At 36.8% G+C, this 21,959-nt stretch overlaps 1 protein-coding gene across 1 annotated transcript; it reads left to right on the plus strand.

Moving 5' to 3' along the window:
• The first annotated feature begins 3,116 nt into the window (after positions 1-3,116).
• Positions 3,117-21,830, plus strand: RBM22 (RNA binding motif protein 22). The gene is made up of 11 exons (XM_051973706.1): positions 3,117-3,170; positions 3,632-3,685; positions 10,712-10,795; positions 11,304-11,436; positions 14,438-14,538; positions 14,653-14,825; positions 17,468-17,668; positions 18,409-18,573; positions 18,776-18,864; positions 19,060-19,191; positions 20,769-21,830. Exons 1-11 carry the CDS (start codon positions 3,117-3,119, stop codon positions 20,897-20,899), a joined length of 1,317 nt encoding a protein of 438 aa, XP_051829666.1. The 3' UTR covers positions 20,900-21,830.
• Positions 21,831-21,959: the final 129 nt, after the last annotated feature.

Genomic DNA, 21,959 nt, shown 5'->3' on the forward strand with positions numbered 1-21,959 from the left:
GAGGTAAACTGGTCCTTTTGATTGATGGATCTTCTCATCAACCTCATCAGTAATGATTCAAATCCAGAACTAGATTCTTAACCTTGAATTCATCAGTTACTATTCTTGACTTAATGCTTTTTGATTCAGTCTTTCTTTCTTCATCAAATGCCAGAGTAAAAGGAGTAGCCAATTGGATCGGTGTGCAAATGTCCACTCACTTCCCAGGCAAAGCAGGTTACCTGCCTCCACAATACCACCCAACATTTGCTTGGGGTATGCTCATCCTTGAGAAATTGCCAGAACTACCCTCAGTTACATTCCAGACATGCCACTGCAATTCCTAGATATTGGAATCTTCCATCCTGCACACTGGCATTTTTCAAAATGAAATATTGAATATCTATAGCTAGAGTCCATTTTGGCCATATTAATTTACTATATTAAGAGAGATAATTATCCCTAATCCTAGTTGTCACAATAAAAGAGGGGTTATAGATCCAGATGACAGAAATGAGTGAGTAGAAATTACAAAAAGGCATTTTTTTATTCCTACTATTTAGAACTGTCCAAAATTTAAAAAGCTACCTCCAAATATTGTGAATTCCATATAAATAGGAATGTTCAAGTAAAGATAGAATGGCCACTTCTCAGGATTGCTGAAAAAATATTTCTGTTTCAGGTAGAAGTGGAACTGGATAACTTTTGAGGTCTTTTCCAACTCAACATTTAAGACACTGGCATTTTAATGGATCTAGTCATAGGGTTAAATTTATCTCTTAAATTATTATCATTTTGTTGAAATTTTTTGGTGGTGTTCTAGAACTTAATACAGTTAATTTGTTACCTATCAAAGAGTATTTGGGTGATAAGGAATCTTATCTGGACTAAGCCAGACATAATTTTTGAAGAGTAACTTAAATGAATCTCTCTCTCTCTTTCTCTCTCTCTCTCTCTCTCTCTCTCTCACACACACACACACACACACACATGCCTTATTTGGTATTAATAATCAGTCACTGAACAAGGTTACTTTTGTAAATATTTATTTTCTTATCTCAATGTGTATACAGGTGAAAAAAGTTATCCTTGTTGAAAAAATAAGAATGGACTAGACAAGGAGATGAACTAGGCAAACAAGCTTTTTCTACAACAGACAATCACAAGTGACTGAGATGTGTAGAGATCTTGTCCCTTGATTTTTTTTTTCATGCTATTTGACTCAGTAGAACACAAAGAAACTTTAAAACTTGCAAATGGTCTTCCATACATAGACTTAAATACCTGAGTGGATCTGTGATTTCATCAATCCCTTTCTTGGTGTGAACTGCAAACAATTCATATATTCCTCTTCTTTGTGACATCTGACCATATCTTTCCACAATTCCTTCATAGAAAATCTACTTTTAGTGTTGAAATAGAAGATTTTTTTATGCCTGTGTAAAGTATTACTAGGGATAGGAACTGGACCTATGATTTTATTAGTATAAGGAGCTCCCTAACAAGAAACTCCACCAATGCAGGGCAGCACTTTCTCTGCAACTTAGTTTTGACCTGAAAGTTTGAGTGACTTGCTCAGGTTCATACAGCCAGAATGTTAGAGATGAGACTTAAACTATTGAGTCTTCTCTCCAGTCTCTATGCCATACTCTCTTTTTATGATGGGGAATCAAAAAATGAGTATCACACAATTCATGATCTTACAAAAATTAGTTTACTAGATCCTGAAAGTCTTGGTTCACTTTCGATTCAATAGATGAGAGGAATGAATTAGAAATAGTTCCTCTGAATCAAAATACTCAGTTATTCCCTGATAGGCTTTAACATCTCTTATGGATATGTAGAATATCTTCTAATTTCTCATGCCACTGGAGATTTCCCAAAACTCAATTAAGCTACTTATAACTAGATTTTGAGAGTCAAAAATTCTAAGACAAGAAAGACATCTTCCATTCCATTATCTTCACAAAAATAATGTTCCTCCTTCCCCCCAGGTGTTCTCCAGAAAACACTAGAGCACTGGTTCATTACTAGTTTGGAACTCTAGAAAAGCAGCAGATCAAAGAAACATTCTAGGATTCTACATTTATTTTGTATGATTGTTGAATTTGCTTACCTGTTTATTTATTGCAGTTTCCTCAAAGGAATGGGGCACAGTGAATAGAGTGTTGGCCCTAAGTCAGGAACACGACTTCCTGAGTTCAAATATGGTCTTAAACATTGCTAATGTAATCTGGGCAAATCACTTAACCCTATTTGCCTCAGTTTCCTTAATCTGTAAAATGAGCTGGAGAAAATAATGGCAAACCACTCTTGTATCTTTGCCAAGAAAACCCCAATAGGGTCGCAAAGTATGAACAGTGACTAAACAACAATAATCAAAGGAATATAAAATCCTTGAGAGTAGAAACTGTCTCACTGTCATATTTGTATCTTCAATCACCTAGTACAATTTTTGGCACATACTAGACTTGATAAAATATTTGAACTGAAACTAAATTATCTTTCTGGGACATAGAGAAGAATACTGCTTCAGATAGAGCTGGACTTAGATATAACTCTAATTCTTAGGACTTTTCCTCCAAGGTGTTTGGGAGTATTGGGCACTGTTCATGACATTGTGAAATATCCTCCTCATCTGTGGTCTAAACAGGAATAAGGTGTCTAGCGGCATCTTGCCTCTAGTTTGGATGGTGAGGGCTAGGACTACAGTACCCCAAAGGAGGTAGGATTGGTCTGCTCTGTACCAACTGCCCAGAGTGGTTGTTGATAATGCCCTGACTCCCATCATTTGACCCATGGACCTTCCCCGGTGTTTGGTTTAGTCAAATCTATATTACTGTACGGTATCTCCCTCCTGTTCCATTTTCCTGGGGTGAGGCCTGAGAGGATGCAAAAGATGCTCTCCCGCTATCCCAAGCTCCGTATCCTAGGGAACACGTTACCAAAGCAACGCACCAGGATGCTGGGCGGAAGGAGTGGGTGTGTAAGAAAGAGGTGTCTCTCTGTAGCCGGAAGGAAACCAGAACGTCATTGCTAGCCGCAGGGGCTGCTGGGATCGCAGCGGTCCCGCCCCGGGGGCGGGCACCGCGCCTCCTATTTCCGCCGGCAGCGCTGTGGCTGCCGCCACTTCCAAGATGGCGACGTCTCTGGGCTCCAACACCTACAACAGGCAGAACTGGGAGGACGCGGTAAGTGGCCCGCCTCGGGATCCGGACTCCGGGAGTCGCGGGGCGTGGACAAGAGCGAGACGAAGGCAGTCCGCCCGCCAGGGATGGTGGCGGGAGTTAGGTGGGGGGCGAGACCTGGGCGCTTCTGGCCTGAGGGAGGGAGGCCTCGATCCTAGGAACTCGTGGGCCTCGCCGGCGGGACCGCCGGGAGCCGGAGCCGCGGCCTCGGAATCCCCACGGAGGGTGGGGGCCATCGAGCACTTGGTGCGCTCTTCCCACTTCCCCTCGGCCAAGAGGTGTTGACCTCGGTTCTGGGGAGCTCGTGCTTTGCATGGGGAAACTGAGGTCCGAGCCCCCGCCTGAGTATGTGCATGGGGCGCGACTCCCTTTTTGCTCGCACTCACTCGAGAATGAATGAGGATGCGGCGACGGGGAAAGAAGGGCAGGCTTGACCCGGCCTTCTGTGTTTTGCCTTTGCCCAGGACTTCCCTATTCTGTGTCAGACGTGCCTTGGAGAAAATCCTTACATCCGGATGGTAAGTGAGAAGGGCCCAGAGGTTCGAGGTTTCCCCTGTGTGTTACACGGCATCCGAGTGTCTTTGTCAACTCGATTCATCTCATTCGGTTTATTAAGCTCCTCTCTAGAAGGTGATATGATCGTATAAAACCCCTTACAGTTTGCATTGGAGCTCGAATTTCTTTCGTACTTGAAGGTGAGAAAACATTTTTCTCACACAAACTCTGTGAGCAAATGATAGAATGGAAGGAAATCCAAGTCCATTTCTTTATACTGTACTCCACAGTCTCCATGTAGCACTTTACAATTTGAAGTTATTCTGTGAATGTTGTCTTGTGCTCAACTTTGGTATTCTCAGCACTGTTTCAGGAATCACTTCTCAGTAGATCACCCAAATGTGGGGATGAAAAACAATATTGCTAATATTATGAGTAATATTAGGGCTGTTGGTCCTAATAGTTAGGGATAGTTTCCTAAAGGGGGTGGTCACTTAATAAAAACTTGGACAAGGTGCAGGACAGATTGGAATTGGTAGAAAGAGGAAGATATCTTTGTAGAGTAGGAAACTTTTGATATTAAAGTGGGTTTTGGATGCTACATAATGATATTGACATATACATAACCTTTTAAAGTTTATAAAACTGTCTTCACAAACACCATCAGGTAAGTCTGGCAAGTAACACCTCCATTTTTAACTCCCAATGAGAAAAATTCCTCTCTCAGTACAAATAGATATTTCTTCGGCAATCTCAGTGTTAGTTGCCTAAGACAGAAGTGTCAAACTGGCAGTCTGGTATCAAAGGCCTTCAGGCAGCTCACTGCCCCTGCAGATTGCCAGAAAAAATTTGTTAAAGGGTACAATATAGATAGTGTTAATTTGAGGTTTTCTAAGACAATATGGGACCTGTCAAAAATCCTTCTGTTTGATGAGTTTGATTCCACTGACCCCAGACACTGAGAAATTAATAAATGAGTTACCTAAGATCAGACAGCCTATATTGGTCAGAGACAGAACTTAAACCCAGCCTTTTACTCAGAAGCTGACTTATCTGCACCCCACAATACAATTATTAAGCATTTTTTAAAACTGTTTTTATTTACAACTTAAAGGCAAAATTAGAAAAAGAAAGAAAAAGAAATCATTGTGTGCCTGGCAGAAAAACAGGGAGGATTCAAAATATGTAACAATAAATTTCAATTTGAAGAAAACATAAGTAATAGTAGAAGACGTATTCACAATTATCCATCTTTGCTTTCTTGTAGTTTTTCTTTTGTTAACTCTGCTGTGCACTTTACTCTTTTTTTTTTCTCCTTTCCTCCCTGCCTTTACCTCCCCTAAGCAGGCTGTAGTTAAGCACAGATATATTTTTGTGGATGTGTGTGGATGAATACACGCATGCATATATACATATATACATATAAAATGTTATTGTGATTGAGATAATGTCAATTTCTTGATTAGATCTTTTTAAAGATTGACTTTGTGTGATATCAGTGATTACTTACCTTTATGGTTTTTTCATAATAAATTCTACTCCTAGTCATTGTTATTTTGTTTAGATCTCTAGATCTAGGTTTTCTATCTTCACTAACTCTTCCACTTCTACCTGTTAATTTGCCTTACTGTTACTAATTTTGCCCAGTCCTCTATGGATTCTACCCTTTTTTTTCTTCTTTATCCCATTCCCATTAATCTATACACTTTATTCCATTCCCCTTGATCTAAACAACTTTCTGTATTCCATCTTACTCTGTCCCACTTTCTCTCCCTTTTTATCCCTTTCCTATTAATCCAAACACCTTTATGTATCTCGCCTCATCCTATTCATTCTCCCCTTATATCTTTACAGATTTTGAAGGGTGCTATCTATGCCTTTCTATATATTTATGTTCTATATATTTACCTTTTTAACACATTCCAATGTGAGTGGGTTTTCAGAACCAGCCCTCCTTCCCTTATCTAATTGCTCTGTCAATTCTTGCTCTTGCTTTATCCATGCAGCATGGATGTAGCAAAATTAACTATTTTTACATTTTCTTAGACGGTTTTGCTTTTTAGAGTCATATCATACTCGGCTCTACCCCAATCTTTCTTTTGGACTACAATGTCAGTCTTAGAATAAAGTTTACATCTTCACAAATAAAACAGTTTATCTTTATTGAGTCTCTTAAACTCAGTCTTTGATTACATATTAAATTTTCTATTGAGTTCAGGTTTGAGACAGAATTCTGAAAATTGGACAATTTATTCTTCAATTTTTTATTCACTGTTGTACCGAATTTTCTTGGATATAATATTTTTGGCCACAAGCTTAGTTCTTTTGATTGTCAGTATATAGTATTCCAGTGGTCTTTTATTGTAGCCTATGATAAATTCTGTGTACTTGTAATTGTAGCTCCAGAATATTTGTATTGGGGTGGGATTTTTTTTAGCTTGTAAGATTTTCTCTTTGAACTGGAGTTTCAAAATTTAGCAGTGATGTTCCTTGTTTCATAATCTCTTCTATTTTTTTCATTCTTTATATTTTATTTTAAAGAGTCATTTTTCTCTTGAAAATTCTGCATCTCCTTTTCTAGTTGGTTAACTTTTCATAATTTTGTTGTTTTTCTTGAATTGTTGGTGGGGGCAGAGTTGGGGTTTTTGTTTTCTTTTTTCTCAATCTCACTTGATTGCTAAGTCTTTTTTTTTTTTGAGTTCTATAAATTCTTTCTGGGCAGACAACCAATTAATTCTTTGGAGTAGGAGAGGCTTTTTTTTTTTTTAACTTCAGCATTCTTCTCTTGAAGATGAACCCCCTCATCACCATTCCCATAGTAACATTTAATGATTGGATTTTTTTTTCTCCTTTTCCTGTTCTTTTTTAAAAAAAAAAAAAAAAAAAGAACTTATTAACATAAATACATCTAGTCTTGAGGTGAGGAAGATGCCACTGACTTCACTTTACCTTTTCCTTCTGGTCTGGACTTCCAAAACCAAGAACTCCATCTTCCTGCAAGTGCCACAGCCAGCAGCTTTTGGAACCCCACTGCTTCTGCGCTCAGTGGGTATGCTGCTTCCTTCTTGGTCTCAGCAGCACAGCTGCTCCTTGTCAGCAAAAAATTTCCCTCGGTTTTCTAAGGTTTAGATCTCTGACCCTCCATGTTGTTTAGGAGGTGAAAGTTCTTGCAGTTCTGGCTAAGGCTGTCTCCAAACCCAGATAGCCCCACTGTTCCTCACTTTTTGTTTTTGGGAAGGTAGCCCGGAGGTGTTTACACTAAATATGGGTTAAACCTCCAGTACTGAGGTCTTTTTTGTTTGTCTCTGTCTTGTTCCAGTCTTATTTGTTTTTCACTGGTCTCTGTTCACCCTGAGAAGAAATTGTGTTTTGTTTATGGGGGAAATCTGAAGGCCTTGGAATTTATTTACCTATTCTGCCATGTTCCCAGAATCCTCCCTCATTAAGCATTTATTAAGCGCAGGCTTTGTGCCCAGCATTGTGCTGAATACTAGGAATTCCAAGAAAGACAAACAAATCCTTTCCCCCAAGTAATTCACAATCTACTGGGTGAGATAACATACAAATTATATAGAAATCAGTTATATACAGAGTAAATAGGAAATAATCAGCAAAAAGAAACAGTATAGAATTATGAGAGAAAGGCTCCTATAGAAAGTGGAATTTTAGTTGGGACTTGAAGGAAGCCAGAAGATGATGAGGGAGAGCATTTCAGGCACAAAAGTCAGCCAGTGAAAATGCTCCAAGTCAGGGATCGGAAGATGGAGTGTCTTGTTCAAGGAATAGCCAGGAGACCAATGCCACTGAATCAAAGAATATTACAGGGGAAAAGAAGATACAAGAATGGAAAGGGGGAGGGCACTAGATTATAAAGAACTTCAAATAATTTTATAATTGATCCCGGAGGTGATAGGGAACTACTAGACTTTATTAAGTATAGGGTGTCAGGAGTGTGTGACATAGTATGACTTGTGTTTTAAGAAAATCTCTGGCAGCCATTGAAGGTATGGAGAAAGACTTGAGACAGGCAGACTCACCAACAGCTACAGCAGTACTCCAGGCATGAAGTGATGAAGGCTTGCACCAAGGAAGGTTGCAGTGTCAGAGGAAAGAATGGGGCATAGTGGAAAGATATTGGAAGGGTGAAATTGACAGACCTTAGTTACACCTTAGATTCAGGAGTGATGAGAGAGAGTGAAGAATGGAAGCTGATTCCTGAGTTTCAAGCTTGGGGGTCTAGGATAATGGTGATACTTTTCTTAGTCCTCAGAAAGTTGAAGGGGAAGATAATGACTTCTGTTTTGAACATTTTGAATTTAGGATGTCTGCTGGACATCTAGTGTTAATGTCTAAAGGCAGCTAAAGAGGCAGTGTCTCCTCTTGTGTAGCCTCAGAGATATACGCAGTGACTTGTCCAAGTCACACCTGGCAAATGCTGGAGTCAGTCCTTACATAGGGGAACTGAGTGAGGAGGTTTTGTTCTCCTCCGCAGAAGAGAGAACTACAACTAATATATTTTCATTTTTAGCAATGTATAAAAATGAAAGGGGCTGCCTCAGAAGATGATGAGTTGCTATAATGGAACATTAAGCAGAAGCTAGGTAACTTGTCAGAGTTGTTAATGGAGGGAAATCCTTTAAGGTACCTTCAGTAGTGAGATTCTATGATCCTAAATCTCTGTTCTTGACATCTGTTCATCAATTCTACATTTCTAGATGCTTGTTGAATGTTGCCACCTAGATATTGCTTATAGTGTAAAATTTAGTATATCTGACTCATTTTTCCTGCCCACTCTCCTCTCCCTAAACCTGAGCACCCTCTTTATCTCCCTACTTCTTTATTAAGACATCATCCTTCTAATCACTCAAGTTTAAAATCTTGCAAATCTTTTTTTTAAACTCCTCCTTCACCCCACCTCCCCAGTTAGTTGCCATGCTCTCTCAATCTTGCCTCTAAAATCTCGTGTTCGTTTCTCTCCACTATAGTTACCACCATGTTAGTTCATGACCTTATTACCTGGACTAGCATAGTAACCTTTTAACTGGTCTTCCAGTCTCTTGTACTTACTTTCTTCAGTTCGTTTTCTTAATGTACAGGCCTAATAACATCAGTCCTCTGTCCAAGCAACTTTGGTGACTTTACACTAATTGTGTGGTACAAAGGAAAGCACATTGAACTAAGAGTCAGATATAGGTTTAAATCCCAACTCTGACATACAATAGCTGTGTTACCTTAAGCAGGTAACTTTTTGCAAGCTCGGATTCTTTATCTAAATTTAAAGAAGGGAGTTATACAAGACCTTTAAAGCTGCCTTTCAGTTCTTGTAAGATAAAAATCTATTTAACCTGGTATTCAAGATCTTCACAAACAGCCTTCAACATGCTTTCTCAGTTTCATTTCACACTTAATCCTAGTAACTTACTCTTTATTCCAGCTATACTGGCCTTTTTTATTATTTATCTTGCCACTGTTTTTCATACCCATAGTGAATTCTTTTTCCCTCTCTCAACTTCTTGAAACTTACTTCTTCCTTCAAAGTCCAGTTCTTGTTTATTCTTTCACTAAGTATTCTCTCTTTAATCTCTTAATTTAAAAGTTTTTTGACCTTGTATATTTTAATTTATGTTTCAGTCTTTATGTACTTGTCTTATTCTCTCACTTGATTGTAATAATTAAAGCTAAATTATTATCTCAATTTTCACAACCACCCTGAGAGGTAGGTGCCTGTTTTTATTATGTTAACTGATCAGTAATGTAGGACAAGTATTTTAGTTGTCTTTCCTTTGGTGTTTATTAATTTGCTTTGAACTATCTAAACATTTATACTTTTCCCCCTATGATTCTGAGCAAAGACATAAATTACTCACCTCATAGGGTTGTTATGAAGAAAGTGTTATACAAATCTAAAAGTGCTATGCAGCATGAATTATTGTCATTGTTTTTATTGTTATTATTTTTATACAATGTATGGCTGGCTTTATCTTTAACCACATTGTAGGGTGTTTGGCATATAGCTAAATAATGCTTCTTGGTTCCATGATTAGTTGATTAGGAACAGGGAGATACTAACTGGACCATCCATATAGGATTAGGACCTGGAACCTTCCCTCTTCCCCTTTTGGTGGAGCTAAAACTAATGGGAGAGTTCAGTTGGTTGATAACAATGGGAATAACAAAGGGGGATGTATTGAGGTAGGGTAGTGATGGATTTGACAGGACTTGAAAGCTAATTGGATGTGTGGGATGAGGGAAAGGGAGAAGAAAGGTATAACAGCAAAATTATGAGCATAGGAAAGAATAGTGTTGCCACTGACAGAAATAGGGACATCAGAAAGAAGCAGTTTTTAGGCAAAAGATTGTTCTTCTTTAGATAATATACTGAATCTAAATTGTTGAGGGGAAGAATATCAAGTTGTAGAGATCCAGTAAGCAGTTAAATATATAATACGGGAATAGACATCAGATAAAGAAATTGATTTGTTGTTTAGTGTTCCACTTAGGGGTGACAGTTGAAATCATGAGAGTACAAAATGTAGAGTATAGAGAGAAAGAAACTGAAAACAGTTGGGTGTGGGAGGAGTGGGAACACTTTTATTAAGGATATAGAAGGAGCAAGAAGAGCTGTCTTAGGAGACAAAGGTAAAAGAAACGAATGAAATGCCTAGGAAGCCAGAGGAAGAGAGAGACAGACAAACCATTATAAAACATAAAATTCGTTAACAATGTGTAGACTGAAAAAAAATATTGTTTAGTATTAACAAAGAAGACAGTTAACCTTTCAGAGAGCTATTTTTATATACTATTAGGGACAGAAGACAGATTACAAGGAACTAAATAGTGATTACTTACACCTGTGGAAAATTGGGTCCAAAAATGAAATTTTGTTGTTATTGAAGCATTAAGTGACCCTCAGTTTCTTGAAGTTAGGTCCTTAACTCACTAAGGCTTAATTACGATTGGATAGAACTACCAATTAATTCAAAGAAGTATAAATTATCCCTCTTTCCTCCTTTTCCCCCTTTATGTCTTTGGAGAACTAGATATCCTAGACACATTTGTTGGGTTGTGTTCTTTCTAATTACTACAATTTTCTTTTATTTCAGACCAAAGAAAAATATGGAAAAGAATGCAAAGTAAGTTTATCTGCATTGGAGAACTTTTTCCTATTTTCTAATAAAGTTGCCTTTAAAGATAATAGACTTAGAAAAAATAGAAGTTATTTCTGCAAAGCTTTCCTATACCATTTGTATACTCTTTTTTTCTATAGCTTATCTTCTAATGGTGTTGAGTGAAACCAAGGGAACCCTAATTGTCTAAGGGCAAGAATTGGTTCGTCTCGTATACAAAAAGGCAACTAGAATTTGGACTTATTTCTTCTTAGATATATCCTCTAGAATTGATCATACTTGTTGGGATAAATTGGAATTTATATTTTTCCTTATAGTTAAAAGATTTTTTTAATCAGTGGTTGTTTCTTTACATTTTCAAGCATTATAAAGCAAGATTATTGAAACATTAAACACCAGCCCAACCCTCTTGGTTCAGAAATTGTTCCAAAGGAGAAGGCCTTGCCTGTGATTAGGTAGTTGTACTAGTAGGCCTGGGACTAGGCCAGTAAAGGTCTCTGGCTTTGTGCTCCAGATTTGTGCCAGGCCGTTCACAGTGTTCCGCTGGTGCCCCGGTGTTCGCATGCGTTTTAAGAAGACTGAAGTGTGCCAAACCTGCAGCAAGCTAAAAAATGTATGTCAGACCTGCCTTTTGGACCTAGAATATGGTGAGTTTGTGTTGTCAGATGAACCAACAAGTGCCCTAGAAAATGGTCCCCCCTTATCCTTCATCAGTTCTGACCCCATCTAATCTAACCTTGGGGGTTCAGTCCAGGACCATTCTGGAGAGTCTGGTTTCATCTGATTGATGCTTGAAGGTACAGCTTCTTCCGAAAACATTTTGGACCCACTCTAGATCTCACCTGGCCCTTAGTGGAAGCCTTGGAAGTTATTAGGACTCAAGGTCAGTTCTAGTCCAAACCTCTCAGATATGCACCCTTATAGATGAATTTCCACTAGATGGAATGGTAGAGGAAGTCAGTCACCTAAGAATTGTTCTCATAGCAGTTACTGTGGGATTTTATATGTACAACTACAATCCAAACTACATTTAAATTTCTTAAAATTTGCCTCATTTCAGCTGAATTCTTTAGATCGTTTATTAAAATTTCCATAAAGTGGACTTGATGCTGTCACGCTCTTACTGAGGTTACGAGAACTTCAAAAACAGCCACTTTAGAGCTATTTTGGTTTAAGTTGAACCTTCTCTGATCTCCTCAGCTAGTAATCTTTCCCACCCCTAAATTCTTGCACTTCTTGCTGCATTTTTTAAAAATCATTTTTGTACATGTCTTATTTCTCCTCCTAGACTGGGTAGGAATTTGTTTCCCCACATTGCCTTATCTATAATAGAGGTATTCAAATATTTGTAGAATGAGTAAATGAAAAAAAAAATAGCTTGTCAGAAGATTAAGGAGACCTAGAGATGCTAAGAAAAGGCAATGCTTTTGATAATGCTGGTTGAGTTTTGGAAGCAGTTGTAGTATCAGCATTTTGGGGAGTAGAGCCGTAACACTCAGAATGAGTGCTTTTGTCCATGTGTCAAGCTGGCAACTTTTGGGAGATCTAATATTTGTCTGTTATCATCGATGTCTAATTATCCAAGGACCTACTTTACCAGCTTTACAGCACATCATTCTTTTCATACTTCATTCCAGCCAAACTTTGAACTTATCATTCCATCTCCGACCTCTCTTCATTCACATAAGCCATCATGTCAGAAATGCAGTCCTTCAAATAAATCCCTTCAAAGTTCAGCTCAGGTGAAACTTTTCCTCCATGGATTCTTCTTTGATTTCCCCTAATTGTTAGCCCTCTATCCCTAATCAGATTACCTTTTATTTACTCATATGTTTAACTACTGTACTCTTTAACTAGAATGTAAGTTTCTTCAAGGCAGAAACTTAATTCTTGTCTTTTTAAAAGGGCCTGGAAATATATAAGAAGTTTAGTTGAAACAAGACAACTAAAAATAATTAGTATGGGACTCTGATCAGAATTAAGTTAGTTAATGAAAATTGCTATAATAATAATTTTTTTGCTGAATGGGGAAAGAATTTCAAGACCTGTATTGTGTATCTAGTATTTTGAGAAGTAGAGAAGACAAAGAAATGCAGGTAGTTGGAGAAAGTTCTCATACTCTTGTAATTTCTTGATTGTTAAGAATTATATATATTAGTGGCACACACCTCCGATTCCTACCACCAGGAATGTTAAGACCTGGTGAATTGTTGAGCTCAGAAATTCTGAGCTAGAGTAGATCTAAAACCAATAAGGCATCTATGGTGAGTATGGCACTAATGTGGTGAATCCCTTAGGAGTACAGAACGATACCAGGCTGCCAAAGGAGGAATGAATTGGCCAACATCTAAAACACCAGGTCAACGCATGTCAGTCAGTAATCAGTAGTTGGATCAAGCCATGAGTGGGCACTGTACTTTTGACCTGAATGAAATAGGGAGACCTAGTCTCCCAAAAAAGGGAGGGAAAGAAAAATTATCTACATGTCAGTAAATAGGATAGCTTTAAAAGTATCTGGAAGTTTTTAATTATATAAGCTGTATGTAAACATATGATTTCAAATAGAATCTTTTTCTATTCTGTTTATGTTTGAAAATGTTCATTTTTAGGTTTTATGTTCAAATTTTTTTTAAATCCTAAAAAATTATCTATATATTTATTACTTAAGTTTACTTAGAATCATCCCTGATGCCTATTTGATTGGAAAGGGGAGATAATATTCTAGTGGTGGTCAGAATAGTATCTAAAATTAGGTTTTCATATCATGATAAAGGATATTGACATCTCTAGATCCTGATCTAGATAAAGGAAACTTTTAAGTTTGCTAAATGTTAGAATTTTTGCATCCAAAATTCTACAATTGGCCAGTTATATTAATTGTTTGAAGTTGAAGCTAACTCCAGCATTGTAATTTTCAATTTGTTGGCTACAAGCAAAATTGTTGGTTTAATATATCTCTTCTTTGATGCATAGCATTACAGAATAGTTTGGAGCCCTGTGCTTTTCAAATTGTGCTTTGAATTAAAAGTAATTCTTCCTAAGCTTGGATTAGTTTAACCTGGTTTTTAGAGTTAAGTGATTACAGAATTGTCATGTGAAAGAATAATTAGATTTATTTTTCTTGGTCCCAGAGATCAGAACTAATGGATGAAAGTTATAAGGAAGCAATTTTCAGTTCCAACAATTTGAACTATCCAAAGATGGAATGATTACCATAGAATATTATGACAACACTATAATTGGAAGTGTTCAAGCAGAGGCTAAGTAACCACATATCAGAAATAATTGTGAAGGTGGTTTGTGCTTCAGGTGAAAAATATACTAAAATGATCCCTAAGGTCCCTGAGATTCTATAATCCCGTAAAAATAGTATATAATATTAGATTCTAAGTAAAAACTTAACATGTAATCTTATAACTTTATAATAAAAAAATCTTTTTGATTAAAAATTTCCAAGCCATGGCCTTTAATTTATTTTTAGTAGTATTTTATAAAAAGCAATAATGTAGGAATTGGACTATTCTTTACAGTGCCTTAAATAGTTGAAAGTTAATTGTTGCTATTTTAAGTTTTAGTGCATATTCAATTAATGCAACTTGTTGTTTAGACTTTGAGATTTTGCTGAACTTCTCAACTCCCTCCTTTCAGGCTTACCTATTCAGGTCCGTGATGCAGGACTATCCTTTAAGGATGACATGCCTAAATCTGATGTGAACAAAGAATATTATACCCAGAATGTTGAGCGAGAGGTATGGAAATGCTGTGATTTCTTGACTGAAAGTGATGTGAAATGGGATTTTGGAATTATCTTCAAGCATCGTTGTTGTTGGTGTGATTTCTCTTCCTTTGGCATGTTTTTGTAGATTTCTAACTCTGATGGAACTCGGCCAGTTGGTGTTCTTGGAAAAGCTACAGCTACAAGTGACATGCTGCTTAAATTGGCTCGGACGACCCCTTATTATAAACGGAATCGTCCTCACATTTGTTCCTTCTGGGTGAAAGGAGAATGTAAAAGAGGAGAGGAGTGTCCATACAGGTAGGAAAGGAGTCTCATTTAGAAATTGTTTAAGTGGTAAGGAGGGGGATTGTTCATCCAACTGAGAAGTCATAATCTTTGTTAATCTATTTAATAAGCATCTGTTACACATAAGGCCTTTATTAGAGGCATAATAGCTAGAACCTTAGTCTAGAATCAGGAAAATCTAGGTTCAAGTCTCATCTCTTATACATAAGGGCTGTATGACTTAAACTCTCAATGCCCTATGTACCTGCAGTACTATAGGATATTGAACAGTGGTAGGTCTGTTCTTGGTAAAGAACTTTAAAGTTTGCAGACTACTTTATACTGAAATAACAGGTCAGATCCAAAGAAGGATGCTAGGCATTAGACTGTATATCTATGAACTTGAAAGATTTTGAGCATATGGTATGTGTTGTGTACCCACTCTCCTTAATTACCATGCACAGACTTAAAGTGTTTCTTCTTGAGGTCTTAACATTTAAGTAGTGAAGGCAGGAAGGTTATCCCATGTGAAGAATAGAAATTCAATTAAGCAAACATGTTAAGTAACCACCATATGGAAAGCCCAAAGTCTAGTTAGAGATTAAAATCTGGACACAAAATTTACTAAGAGGAATATGATGATTGTATATATATAATCTATGTCAGTTTGCTTGCCATTTTGGGAGAGTAGAGAGGGAGAGAAATTTGGGATTCAAAATCATATTTAGAAAATGAATGCCAAAAACTTTTTACGTGTAATTAGAAAAAATAAAATACTGTTTTACTAAAAGAAAAAAGAGAAGTGTTTGTGAGGAATTTTTCATGGAGGCAGTAAATTTTAGAGTAAAGAAGTGAAATAATCAGTGGAACATATTGGGAAAAATATGTGGCTAGTGGTGTGAATATAGAAAATAGTGGTGCTGTTTTGAAAAGGAACTAGAATGTAGGCAAGAAGAATGATTAGAACATTGTTAGTCAAAATTAAAAGAGCTATGAGGGCCTAAACTAAATCAGAAAAGCAGCAAACAAGAAAGTACTGAGGTGGGGGGAGAAGAAGAGAGCCAGTAAGAAGAGAATCCAGAGCCACTTTTAAAAATATTAAACTCCATTACTGGGTTTCTGTTCCAAGGAAGCCATCAATAAAAATAAAATCCGTATACATTCCAAAATATTTATAGCAGCACTTTTTGTAATCGCTAAACATTGGAAACAAAATAAATGCCTATGAATTGGGGAATGGCAAAACAAATTGTGATACATGAATATAATGGAATATTACTGCATTCTGAGAAGTTATGTGTGATGAATACAGAGAAGTATGAAAAGATCTATTTGAACTGATATAGAAACTACAGCAATATAAATGAAAAGAAAATGACACTTGAAAAATAAAAATGTTAACAAAATTATAAAAATCAAGTGGAACTCAGATGAAATATGAGTTCCTCAACCTTTGTGGAGTTAGGAGATTCACAGATGTTACATATTACATATATTTTTGGATTTTTACATCAGTCAGGTTTTTTTTTCCTCTAAAAACTGCTAATTGTCATATGGAATGGTTCTTAGGGAGTAGGATAGAAAGGGATACTATGCTAGTATAAAAAAACAGAAATCAATAAAAACTTACCAAAAAAGACTTAAGAGCAAGATTTTTAAAATCATTTTGGGAGATTACATACACTCAGTAGTATTTTTAAATATATGAAATATCTAGATTTATCTGGGGAAAAAATTAGATTGAAATACAATTATCAGAAGTTTTGGTTTTGTTTTAAAGTTCACAAATCTTAGGTTAAAGACCCCTGATTTAGAAAATAGATTTAAAACATACTTTGCAATTCTTGAAGATGCTCACCATATATTTTACCAATGTACTATATTCTGTGATCATTAAATACTTGGATTCATTGTAGCTATAGGGCTTTGGTACATATAAAGTTAATTAAAAGAATTGCAGGACAACATTGAGAGCCCCATTGAAATTAGCATGTGTTTGTGGTGAACCAAGTCAACAATTTTATGATTTTTCTCCAGCTTCATTTTAGGAGCTCAAAATAGGCATGACAGGAGACAAATGGTAGAAACTATCCAAGGTTGCCAGTTAGCAGAGTAGAAGTAGTGAAAGGTCAAAGGAGGAAAAGTAAAAGAGAAGATGTTATTGAAGTAGTTGATTGTGCAAGGAAGGAACTATGACTGTTGGAACACTATTAATGCACTGGAAGAATACTGAAAAACTCAGGAATTGGAAATCATAGTTAAAGTGAATAATAAGGAAGTAGGAAATTCAAAGTTTCTAGTGACAAGGTATGATTATTCTTCTTGGATGTCTTAAAATGAAGTTGTAAATAATTAGTTGAAGAGTTCATGGTTCTAAATGAACAGTGTTGCAGAATCACAGTTAATGAGAAAATTGAAGATGAAGATGAAGAGTTGCAATTTAATTTGGAAAGGATCTCATATCTATGTGTTAGATGGTAATATAACTGAGGAAGGGAAGTTTATGGCTACTAAGAAAGGAGGTTGTTCAATATAATATGATATGATTTTCAATTTTAATAAGTATTTTATTCTGTTCATAACTTCTTTTGAAGTAAACTTATTAGATGGCCCGATAGAATTTTAGCTTCTTTAGCTTTAAAGTCAATGTTGTTCATTTTCATCTTAATTCATAGACATGAGAAGCCTACAGACCCTGATGATCCTCTTGCTGATCAGAACATCAAAGATCGATATTATGGCATTAATGATCCTGTGGCAGATAAGCTTCTAAAACGGGCTTCAACAATGCCTCGCCTGGACCCTCCAGATGATAAGACCATAACCACTCTGTATGTTGGTGGTCTGGGAGATACAATTAGTGAGACGGATCTCAGGTATGTGCATACATTTTCATTTGTTAAGGGACACAAATTCCCACTAAAAAGGTAAAACTATGCAGTAGTGATGGTAATGGAAATTGATGTAAGGCAGCAGATTGGGAGACTCTTTGGGTTTATGTCTGGTGGACTTGTATGATATTTCTGGCATAAGGAGAAATGAACAGTTTGGAAGTAAACCCTGTGATGCATTTCACATTGTAATTTGTTTTGGAGACCTTTTGAAGAAATAAGTATTAATGGTAAAAGTTTCATGAGGTTCACCTAACCACAGAGGCTGTTGTTGCTGAGTAGTCATGGCTGACTCTTAACTGCATTCAGAGTTTCCTAAGCAAAGATACTGGAACAGTTTGCCATGTCCTTCTCCAGCTTATTTTACAAATGAGGAAACTGAGGTAAATAGGATTAAGTGACTTGCCTGGCTTCACATAGCTATAGGTGAGCCTTTGTCTCAACTTTTCCCTGAGGGGAAGAGGACTTCCATATTCTTTAAAGAACATTCACCCTACCTTGTTGGGTTTATTTAATTTTGAGTCAAAAGCAAATCACATGTCCAGACATTCCATCCAGTAATAAAAGAAGTACAGTTGGTTGGTATTCCTCTTTTGCTTATTCTCTTAGCCAAAGTAAAGAAAGAGGAATGGGGGAGAATGGAGATATATGTGTCATTTTGTGTAACTGTGCTATATATTTAACTTAAGGTAGACTCGAATTTGTCCATCTTTCCATCCATATAGAAATCACTTTTACCAGTTTGGTGAGATCCGAACAATAACAGTTGTACAGAGACAACAATGCGCTTTCATCCAGTTTGCTACAAGGCAAGCTGCAGAGATGGCTGCCGAGAAGTCCTTCAATAAACTGATTGTAAATGGGCGCAGGCTTAATGTGAAATGGGGAAGGTAAGTTTTGTGTCTATGCTTGCCTTTTAACAATTTTTGTAAGACTGTAGTATGGTGAGCTATATACAAAAACTTTGAATGTCAGTGTTCCAGAATAACATTACCTTCTTTAAATAGTATTGAATTTGGGGGTAACCTAGAGAGTGGTAATAGGGTCTTTATGTCATCTTACATGATGATTTTGATTTTGTTTATGTTTCAGATCTCAAGCAGCCAGAGGAAAAGAAAAAGAAAAAGAAGGAACCACAGACTCTGGAATTAAGCTGGAGCCTGTCCCAGGACTTCCTGGAGGTAAGAAAGTTTTTATTCCATTGCTTGCTTTGAACATTCATAACAAGTAGCTTGTTACTCTGTGATAGGTAGCAACTCTTAGAGGTCCCATCAACAAAGAATAGAAATAACAGGAAGAATCAGTAATTACATACTTCCACTTTGGCTTTCCTGCACTGAACATCATTGTTATCTAATTTGTATTCTCTTCTTTAGCTCTTCCTCCTCCTCCAGCAGCTGAAGAAGAAGCCTCTGCCAATTATTTTAATCTCCCTCCCAGTGGTCCTCCAGCCGTGGTTAATATTGCCCTGCCGCCACCTCCTGGCATTGCACCTCCTCCCCCACCAGGTAAGACCTTCTTTTTCAGAAGTTTCTTAATCTGCCTCTAGCCCAAAAGATAAAAAGCCCTGAATCTACCTGGGTCTGTCCTTAATTTCCTTCTCTGCATAATAAGAATATTGGACTAATTGAATTCTTTAATGTCTCCTTATTCCCTCTAAAATCAAATGAGCCCCTCTGTTTGAACTTCAAAGCTCTTCCCAGCCTGGCTCCAATTTATATTCTACAATCCAGACAAAGTTGATATGAATTTCCATCTCCTGCTTCCATCCTTTTGCATTGACTGTTTCCCTGTCATTATGTACATGAAGCTTTTCCTGATGTTTTCCTGTAGGTGCTAGGGCTGTTCCTTGCACTCCCTTCCTTCCCCCTGAAAATTACATTGTATTATTTTGTATATATTTATTTACATGTTATACAGGTGTATATCTTAGTAGACAGTAAACTCCTTGAAGACGAGTTGTTTCATTTTTGCCACAGAATAGATACTTGATAAATGCTTATTAATTAGATCAATAGAACTCCAGTCTTCTTATTCTCTGCCCAAATTTTTATGCTAGTTTCAAAACACAGTGCGACACAAAAATGATGTCATCAATTAATTGAATTCTACTTTGTTTTATAAATCACAAGTCACAGTATTAATCAACAACAGAGGGGCCCTTCTCTGAAACTAAATCTTCATTCTTCCTTTACAAAGTGTCCATTATATGCAGGGCAGAGAACTAAATGCTTTGGGGATACCAGCCTGATATTTGCAGTTTGGTGGGTAAGATAAGAAATGGACACTTAAAAAATATTCAGAGGAATTTGCAAATGCTTTAGGAGACGATGTGAAGGAGGAGGCTACTTCTTAGATGTGATTGGCATTTTAACAGGAGGGTACTGAAAAGTTCAGCAGAATATTGTTGAGTTACTTCTTGTTCCTGTACTTCTCAAGATACTCACACACTCAACATTAGCATTACATTCTTTGGGTTTATATCATAGAATTCCACAAAGTTAATCCTGATCTGCTGGTATTTTTGTTTTCTTTCTGTAGTATCACCAGTCCAACTAATAATTTTGTTAACTGGTATGTTAACTAGTTTACACAAAGTTCAATATAGGACTTTGCTAATATCTTGTAACTTAATACTTAAATCTACTGCATCAAAAAAAAAATGTTTAACAGATTTTTTTTTTTGGCTATGGTTCTGTAAAACTTGTTTAAAAATATAATCTTATTCCAGTCTGTCATCCATTAACTAGTGAAAGAGGTTTGCATCAATTTTAATACCTCATCCCCAAATCGCAGTCAAATTTTGCCTGGTAGACTACTTTAGAGTTAACTACCTCTTGCTCAAGAAGCCTTGAACTCTAGGTCCCTAGAAGATGATTTCAGCTTTATTAAACTCTTAGGAGAAACGCTGAGGAAAGAACGAGTAATTGGATAGATATCTTTAATTCTGATAGCTAGTTTCGAATGTTTCATTAAGGCTTGCTCTGGTTTATATATTGCTACTATAGACTGAAAAGAACTGAAAATTATGGACATTTGTCAAGAGAACTGAATATCTGATACATCTGTTTCTTCCCATCTGTAGGTTTTGGACCACACATGTTCCACCCGATGGGACCACCACCTCCCTTCATGCGAGCTCCAGGACCCATCCACTATCCTTCTCAAGATCCCCAGAGGATGGGGGCTCATGCAGGAAAACACAGCAGTCCCTAACATCCTGCTACAGTGGTTGGGCTCTCAGGAGGAAAAGCGCTTTAGAAATGTAATAAATAAATCTTGGAGTAAATATTTTTTTCCTTTGTAAGTTTCCATGGTGACATATAATATGCTAAGATATGGGAAGAGTTGAAACCGAGTTCCCAAGCACAGGGCAGGTGGAGAAGCCCTGCCAAACTCATATTAACAAATATGGTCACCAATGTAACAATGTCCTTTGCTTCTTAATCATACAGGAAAAAAGAGGGTCAGGATGAGTGTGAAACTTCTGGGAATCTTTAGGAGATTTCTAATTCCAATTGTATGTATTCCTTTGTGTGTTGGGGGTTTGACAAACTTTGACCTAGGGTGAAAGCAAATGTTTGACAATATTTTTAAAATAATTCTTTTGCTTGTACTAGTAATTAAGAAGTCATTAAGTATTATTTCCCTATTACCCAAGGTCAAACTTTGAAAATTAAACATCCCTAGATACTTTCTTTCCTCTTTTATCCTCCTCTTGCTAAAGGAATCTCTGCCAACAAAACAAAACCAGCTTCTTTTCAGTCTTAAGAAAACTCCTGCTTATGCCCTACTATCCAAAGTGACTGATCTATTCACAAAACTTTGGGGCCTGCATTGCAAACTCATGCCTCCTTTCACAAGGGAGATGTTAACCTTTCTAACTGTGAAGTGAACAAACTTTTTATTTTGTTTGTATGGGTGAGCTGTGACTTACGGAAAGGTCTTTGTTTAACTTGCACCTTTTTGTGTTTCTATCTAATTTTCTGCTGCTGCATAGGAAGCTGTTTCTTACTTTTCTCATTATAAAAATGTTGCTTGGATGTAACTGAATTGTAGTCAAGTGGAAAAGGTAAAGGAAATGAGACCTGTTCTAAATTTTAAGAATTTTTTTAAAAAGCTATTAAAACGGGCCGGTTTTTCCAAATGTTGTCATGAGCATATTTCTAGTTTTCTGTAGCATTTTCTTCCACCTCTGGTGGCTGCTGTCTTTGGGTTAATGGAAGTGACCCCAAATTTACCCATTTCTGAAGTGAAATAGTATAACCCTTTGCAT

This window comes from Antechinus flavipes, chromosome 2 (genome assembly GCF_016432865.1).
Source record: "Antechinus flavipes isolate AdamAnt ecotype Samford, QLD, Australia chromosome 2, AdamAnt_v2, whole genome shotgun sequence".
In the NCBI taxonomy this organism is placed as follows: domain Eukaryota; kingdom Metazoa; phylum Chordata; class Mammalia; order Dasyuromorphia; family Dasyuridae; genus Antechinus; species Antechinus flavipes.